Below are 7,821 nucleotides of genomic sequence, written 5' to 3' on the forward strand. Positions count from 1 at the left end.
TCAATTTCTGAAGGAAGAAAAATGCTCCCAGACCCAAGATGGACATGGAATGTGCAGAAGGGCAACCCACGGCCCCACAAACTATAAAACCAGTTTCCAGAATTTCCCCAAACTCCAAAACAACGAGGCTGCTTCTTGCTGCTCTCCCACTAGATGTGTTTATTACATGATTAAAGTTCAAATAAAAAAATAACCAAAATCTTGGCCTTGGGGTCTGAAAGTGTCGAGGACAGGGGGGTAAGGATGAGTCCTGGATCTTCTGATCCTCCCACGGGACTCCCAGGTCCCACAAGCCAAGCCAGATTCTGCTAACTCAGTTTTACTCGCTCCAGCTCTTCATCCAGACCAGTGTTTGCACGCTGGGCAACCCTGATGTTTCCATCAGAGGCTGAGTGTGGTGCCTCAGTTGTGGAGGTTTTGGTAAGGGCTCCATAAACACCCATTGCCTGGGATTGGAGACAAACAAAAGTTATGAGATTGGAGTGGGTGAAACTGGGTCTAAAAAATATGGCAGAGGACAAAAGCATTAAAATGGGGGAACAAGAGACAGAAATAAAGGAAACATAAAGATGTGAAAGACCAAGGAGAGGGGATGAACCTGAGCATTGTAGGCAGAAGACACAGTAAAAACCTTAGGCCTGACTCACTTATAGGCTGAGAGGGAGAAGTGGGGACAATGGTGAAAGGTCATTCATATATTTGAGGTGAGGAATGGGCATTGCATTGGGAAGGAGACTATCCAACTTGAAAATGGGGAGGATAAGGCCATTGGCTGTCTCTCCAAGAAGATTTAATTCTTTTTGACTGGGTATGTGAATCTCAAAAGTAAGAAAGGCCTTCAGGGAAAGGGTGACAGAGGCTGGAAATAGTATCTGAAGGGCATCTCCCTGGAGTGACCTGGGAGACTTCTTTAGCTTCTGGTAGAATTCAGGTAAAATGGGGATGTTGGGGGAAACTCCAACCTGAGCCACCATGCTAGTGACATCTCCAGGATTAGAAGGTAGCAGGATGGTGTTGGAATCCTTTGCCAGTTTGGAGAAAGCGCTGACATACTGCTCGGCTACTGTTAGGGAGGCTGCTGCATCTCCATTCTGCAGTCACCAAGGGCATGAGGTCAGGAATTACAAGAAGTATAAATAACAAGGGGTGATGGGATCAAGGAATATGAGACAGGTGAGATCAGGGGCCATGGGAAACAGGAAATATGGCACAAGAATCAGAGGAACATAGGCTTAGGGATGCATTTTAAGGTTAAGTTACGGAAAGTGGGAGGTTATAGGTCATGTGAGGTCAGGGATGACAAGTTGAGGTTACAGGGGACACAGGGTCAAGAGAATCCCCAAAAAGTAGACAGGGGAGCACTTGTGGACGTCCTAAATAAAGAAGGAGTAAGGCAAGGAATCTCCTACCTCATTTCCCATTAATTCACTCACTTGTTGTGTCAAAGCTGACGCCAGGATTCGTATAGCTTCAGCCTTGGCCTTTGCTTTGGCCAGCACTGCACTGGCCTCTCCTGGGGGAGGCAAAAGCTCTCAGTGACAGGGCACAAGGAAAACTTGTTCCTGGTCAGTCACTATGAGGACAGAAGTCTGACCAGATCAGACCCCCTCTTTACTTTCCCCTTCACTGACCGGCTGCCTGGTTGATCTGCTCAGCCTTCTCTGCCTCAGAGGCTAAGATCTGCGCCTGCTTCTTTCCCTCAGCCACATTGATGGCAGACTCCCGGGTTCCCTCTGACTCAAGCACCGTTGCACGTTTCCGACGTTCTGCCTCTACCTGGAAGCAGGGCCACCCCACCCCAAGGTCACTGAGGGGACAGATCTAATTCTCAGGCTATCGGGGACAGTGCTCAAACAGAGACACAGTCATACTCTTTCATCCCAAGGTCATTTTGGGGATGAAGGAAGGGCTGAAGAACTCAGATGTGGATAACCATAATCCCTGCCAACAGAACCTCCCCAGGAAGACCACAGAGCGGGGATCAGGGCTCAGAAACAGGAAATCCACTGCCATTCTCACTAGGCATTTGAACAGGATGGTCCCTGCCTCTGTAACCAAAGACCCCTCCTGGTTCCTATGGTTTTCAGTTCTGGACTGCCCCACCTTTCCAGTAACCAAGCCCTCACTCTCCCAACCTGCATCTGCATGGACTCCTTGACTCGAGGAGGTACGTGGATGTCCTTGATCTCATAGCGGAGGCAGCGGATACCCCAATAATCAGAGGCCTGATTGATGGCATCTACAATGCTGGCATTCAGGGATTCTCGTTCCTGGTAGGGGGGAAAGACTACAGGTAACATCTTGCCCCAATGAAAGCCCTGTCCTAGAGCAGGGCTAGGCAGACAACCTGACACCCTCCACTGACTCCTCCTCACACCATCAAGCCACCAGGGAAAGACTAAACAGAGAAAGCTATGTAAAAAAAAGGGCATTTATACTCTTACCCCCAGTAACAAAAAGTTGTGACCTGACCCACTTACTCGGAAAACTTTATCCAATGAGAGCTTTCCAAGCTCACTTCTCATGGTTGTCTGAGCCAGCTGGGTGACTGCATACTCTGGATCTTCGACACCATAGCTCGCCTAGAGAAAGATTTGTGATGGGGAACATGACATCCTGAGATGAGGAGTCATAAAAAATGCCCACAAATTTGGAAGTAGGAAGGTACCTTGTAAGGGTCCATGATGCGCAAGTAAAGGACTCCATCAATCTGTAGCGTCACATTGTCTAGGGGGGAAGGGAGGAGGTCAGGGTCCTTAATCCCTCAGCTGCTATGCCACAGCTCCATCCTTAATGCCCTTCCTCCCCTCCCTGCTGTACCCTTCCCCCCTTCATCTCCCCTACTGGGACCTCAGTTCTCCCATGTTCACTGAGAGTTGCCCACACTCATCTGTCCCTTCACACAGTTTCACTCATACATAAATACAGGATGACAGTGATTGTTCTCCTTTGAGCCTGGGCACCCTCCTTGTGCCTCTTGTCCAAGGAAGGGTGCCCTCCTCACCAAGAGTTACGGCTGACTGTTCAGGCACATTGATGACAATCTCCTTGAGGCTCTGTACATATCGGATTCGATCGAGCACAGGGATGAGGATGTTCAAGCCCTGATTAAGGATGGGAGGAGGAGTCAGGGGATCTGGTAGGAATTAAGACCCTGAAGGAACAGTCCCTACCCTGTATCATTCAGCTGTAGCTGCCTCTAGATGACCCCTTAGAGAGTGAGCTCCTTGAAAGAAGAGACTGTCATACTTTTCTATGTGTATTGCCATTCCTTAGTACAGTGCTTTGCATACAGTAAGCGCTAAACAAATGCTTTATTCATTCTTTCACAACCAGTGCTTCCTCCGGCTATTCTCCAGGAGCAAAAGGGAAGGGAAAAGGGAAATCTTACCGGTTCCAAAATACGGTGGAATCGACCCATCCGCTCCACTACCCAGGCCTCTTGCTGTGGCACAAACAGCACAACGGTGTTTCTCGGTAAGCCTGAGGCTGCACGGTGTTGAGTGGGGCCCAGCCAGGCTCTGGGAGCCTGGAGGAAATAACAATGTAGGAAGGTGTGGAAAATGACAATGGTAAGAGTGGGTAAGGAGGGGGAAGCAGGGATAAGATGGGGAAGTAACGCATGAGGTGGCAAGGTCCAGCACTACGGAGCAGGGGGCAGGATGGGCAAAATCTGAAGGAGAGGGTTTGTTGTGCTGGCTAAGTGCAGGATCAGAAACGGCCTGATTAGCCTGTTTAGGCCTGTCACCTAGAGGGTAACCTGAGCCGGGAGGGTGCGGATGAGAGCGAGACACCAAGGGTACACGAGGGCGGCCTCCTAAAAAGGTGGGGGTGGGGCAGGACGCAAAAAGCAGCCTTGGCGGGGCTGCACAAAACAAGGGCCGTGGGGCTACAGCAGGGATCCTGCCTCTGTAAGAGAGAGGGGGTGCATATGGGCAGGCGAGGCACCAGGGGAGGCACACGGGAGCCAGGGGCATGGGTGGGCGCAGGCACGGTAGGACACCGAGAGCTGCAGCCGCCAAGGGGGACCCCTCCCCACGCACATACAGCTCCACTCCATCCCGTGCGCACGGGTGGGATCTCTGACCCCTCGGCTTCTCTCTGAACACTGACATATCCCGTCCCCACCTTGCCCAGGTAGGAAAGGGGGGAGGGGCACAACCTCTGCCTCCGCTCCCCCGTGGTGGTCGTGACCCCTCTTCCGGGAAAGACCTCAGGGAGGAGGATCGGCCTCCTTCTCACCTTGAGCGCAAGGCCCCTGGCCCCCCGCGCCACGCGCACTAGCATCTCCCACCACCGCCACGGCCACGCTCTGACCTCCGGAACCAACGAGACTCGGCCTAGAGCGGCACCTCCCTAATCCTGGAGTGCGTGCACCGGCTCATAGCCCCGTGCGGAAACACTTCCTTCTACCGCTCGGTCTCGGAGCCAATCACGGAAGCTCGGCAGTGCAGGGTCCGAATTGTTCCCCGGAAAGCGAAATCCTTAATATGACGGGTTCCGGAACTGACTCCTACCCCGTCACTGTTGCCCCCTGCCTCGGACTTGCAAGTCCCTGCAGAGACGGTTCTCTGGTTGCCAGCCTCCTTGGAAGGAGCGTACAGGTGACCTAGAAGGCCAGACGCCCTAACCCTTCTCCGAACTCGCCTGGGCCTCTTGATATTGTTGGGAAATAGGGGGAGGGGTTTGAAGGTTGCTATGGTCCCCCAAAGGGAGGCGCTGTTATGTTGCCATAGGAATGGCTTCTTCGACCAGTACCCCTCCCCCACTACCAGGGACTGACCTGGTTCCCGTTGCCATAGTGACTGGGCATCCTCAGTTACCCTGGGTACTGGGTCTTGGCTTCACCTCGCCCCTGGGCTTTCTCTCACCCGGGAATGGGAAGAGCCTTGAGGACCACGCAGTTCCTGGCAGGCTCTCCAGATCTAGAAAGACAGAAAGAAAGACAGGAAGGAAGGAAGGAGGGAGGGAGGGAGGGAGGAAGGAAGGAAGAAAACAAACCATGGGACTGATACCCATTTTCCTTAAGTCCATGCATGTGCTGGCTTATTTGTCCTGGCATAATTCAGCCAACCTTTCCTGTTTGGGTTTTTCCCACACTCCTTTGGTAGCCACTAAGATACGAAATCTTGTTCCTTCAACCTCTGCATCATCTCTAGAATCTTTCCCCTCATCTCTAACAGCCCTACCCCTTCTCTATTGCTAGAGCTTCCTGCCAGGCCTTCCACAGTACGGCACATTATATTTCTGACCATTTTCCTCATATTACTCCTCTCAGAGACCCTTTACTGCTTCCAGTACACAACACACACTTGTCCATATTATTCATGTTGTTGCATATTCCTGAAATGTTCCACCCCCACCACCTTTCCCTGTTGAATTCTTACCCATTATTTAAATCCACTCAAATAATATCTATTCATTGAAGCCTTTCCCTGTGTCCCCCCCTTTCCATCCCCAAGTTGGTTTCCGTTAACGATTTTATTTGGCTCAGACCATCCTTAGGTATTTGTTATTATTGTCAGCTCTCCCTACTTGGTTTTTAGCTGTGTAATTTTCGTAAGGTTGTGCTCAATTTCTGTGCAAACAAATTGTAGCATAGAGTACAGTGGTATTAAGGAAGACAGGAACTTAGGAATCAGGAAGGCAAGATCAGATCTAGCCTCAGACACTTATTAGTTGAGTGACCTCATCTGTAAAATGGGGATAATAATAGCACTTACTTCCCAAGGTGGTCATGAAGATCAAATGAGATCATTGTTAAAGTACACAGTGCATGGCACATAGTAAGTACCATATGTTACCTGTTATTGTTCTTGTGGAAGTGAAGTCGACCCCTTCCCTCAAGTACCTTCCATAGTTTTACACATAGAAGGTGTTTAATAATTATTGAATTTGAACCACTGGGAGAATATTTACTCAGAAACTAGCTGTGATAGTAATGGCAATTAAAGATTCCCCTGTATTGGCTTGGTTTTCAAATTGATTGTATTAAAACCCAGAGCTTGTTAATCCCACCTGTGGGATGGACTTTTTGATGTGAAAAGAAAGTCCTGACTGGGAGGAGCTGGTGACGTAGATTTGGAGAGACAAGAGAGAGGCGGAAGTTCTTTTTGGAAGCAGCACCTCGTGTAGAGGGAGAGACTAAGAGATTGCTGGTGGCCGCTTTGAATTGCCCTGGACTTTTGAGACCTGCCCCCTGAGCTGCCAAGGACTGAGGAGACATGGCTGTTTTGCTGGTACTTTGTCTGTCTGTTTTGATGTTATTTTGCCAGATTTGTCCACTGGTGAAAGACTGTCCTGTTGAAGAAGTCCTGGAACCTGGCATTTGGTTAAGAAGGCCTGAGACTGTCCTGCAGACAGAGAGTGAATACTGTCCACTGGTGAGGGACAGTACTGAGAGTGAATACTGTCCACTGGTGAGGGACAGTACTGTTGTTGCAGGGGTCTGGAGACTGTCCGGCAGACAGAATGAATACTGTCCACTGGTGAAGGACAGTGCTGTTGTTGCAGGGGTCTGGGAGCCTTTCTGTTGGTTTAGAAGCCCTGAAGAAGGATTTTCTTGTTGTATGTTTACAGAAATCCTGGGAGAGGGCTTTGCTAATGTGTTCAGGGGTTCTAGGACTGTTCTACAGACAGAGGATAAATTCATGAAGGGACTGGCAATGTATCTTATGGCCTTGCTAAGCCTTGTCTCTCCAGGAACTAAGATTGCTGAGAACTTGCCTCGTGTCAAGATGAAGAAAAGACCTCCATTTGGGTATTAAGTGCTGTGTTTAAACTTGATGTAACTCTGGGGTAGATTCAATTGTGATCCAGGGGTGGGGAACTTTTGACCTTTTTGTGTTCTATGGTTGAGCAAATGAATGTATTTTACTTATGTTTGGAAACTAATCTCCATTTGAGAAGAGGGGCTTTGTGGTGGACTTAATTAAGGTATAGCCTAGGGGTGGAGAAGTATTTGGAACAGAGACTTTGTAATTGATTGAATGATTGGAAAGTCCTGGGGTGGGGTAGGCCTTGGAGATGATTTAATCACACTTAGTAAATGCTGTATTTTGAATGATGTCATGTTTTGATCTTCTCTGTTCTGGGTTTGTTACTGAATAAAATAGAGAGCACCTATGCTGGTATTTTGAACCTGGGAAGTTGCCTTTGCTTGGTATTACATTACACTAGCTTCCCAAAATTGAGATACTTACTCCAGGCATGAATGAGGGCAAAGAACCAACAGTACTTACACTCAGTCTAGATGCGCAGAGTTTAGAGCAATCTCATGCCTCCCCTCCTTCTAACACAGTTAGGTGGTTAGAGTGGATGGAGTGCTGGGTCTAGAGTCAGGAAGGCCTGAATTCCAGTGTGGCCTCAGACACTCATTGTGACACTGTGTAACCTGCCTCAGTTTCCTCAGCTATAAATTGGGGATAATGATAAAACTTATCTCAAAGGGTTGTTGTGAGGATCATGAAGACCCTTAAAGGACTTAAGTGTTTAGCACAGTGCCTGTCACCTAGTAGATTCAACCAAGGCCTTGCAGAGATAGGTCCTATCCCATTTGATTGAATACTCCCCCAGCCTTCAAATCTGTTTACTTATGATCTTGAAAAATTAATTTCACCACTCTAGGTCTACTTCTTTTATAAAATGAGGGAGTTACAGTAGATTTTTCTCTAAGGCCCTTCTAACACTATGAGTTATGTAGGAAGGCGCCACTAAAAAGCCCTGAAGAGTTTCACAATATCTGCCCTTAACCAGCCCTCCTTCATTCTTCCAAGATCTGTATTCCCCACTCAATCTCCATCAAAAAATGTAAGGTTCAAG

At 48.9% G+C, this 7,821-nt stretch overlaps 1 protein-coding gene across 2 annotated transcripts; it reads right to left on the bottom strand.

Annotated features, from left to right (window-relative positions):
• Positions 1-132: 132 nt before the first annotated feature.
• Positions 133-4,399, bottom strand: STOML2 (stomatin like 2). Of its 2 annotated transcripts, XM_069088704.1 has the most exons (10): positions 4,243-4,399; positions 3,392-3,529; positions 3,005-3,104; positions 2,669-2,727; positions 2,481-2,582; positions 2,136-2,270; positions 1,632-1,776; positions 1,434-1,513; positions 963-1,091; positions 133-446 (listed from the first exon to the last, which is right to left on the bottom strand). In XM_069088704.1, exons 1-10 carry the CDS (start codon positions 4,285-4,287, stop codon positions 309-311), a joined length of 1,071 nt encoding a protein of 356 aa, XP_068944805.1. In that variant the 5' UTR covers positions 4,288-4,399; the 3' UTR covers positions 133-308. The 2 variants fall into 2 exon arrangements, with proteins under 2 accessions (XP_068944805.1, XP_068944814.1); XM_069088713.1 differs by lacking the exon at positions 963-1,091.
• Between the last annotated feature and the right edge of the window lie 3,422 nt (positions 4,400-7,821).

This window comes from Petaurus breviceps, unplaced genomic scaffold (genome assembly GCF_028583685.1).
Source record: "Petaurus breviceps papuanus isolate PSGF00001 unplaced genomic scaffold, PetGlider_PUasm1.0 120, whole genome shotgun sequence".
In the NCBI taxonomy this organism is placed as follows: Eukaryota; Metazoa; Chordata; class Mammalia; order Diprotodontia; family Petauridae; genus Petaurus; species Petaurus breviceps.

What these genes read in the sequence shown, in the direction of transcription:
- STOML2 (XM_069088704.1), bottom strand. Translation starts at nt 4,287, where the DNA reads ATGCTAGTGCGCGTGGCGCGGGGGGCCAGGGGCCTTGCGCTCAAG. An exon ending in TCCACCGTATTTTGGAACCG is followed by an intron (nt 3,105 to 3,391) that starts GTAAGATTTCCC and finishes ATCCTTAATCAG; the next exon opens with GGCTTGAACATCCTCATCCC. An exon ending in AGGAGTCCATGCAGATGCAG is followed by an intron (nt 1,777 to 2,135) that starts GTTGGGAGAGTG and finishes CCCTGCTTCCAG; the next exon opens with GTAGAGGCAGAACGTCGGAA.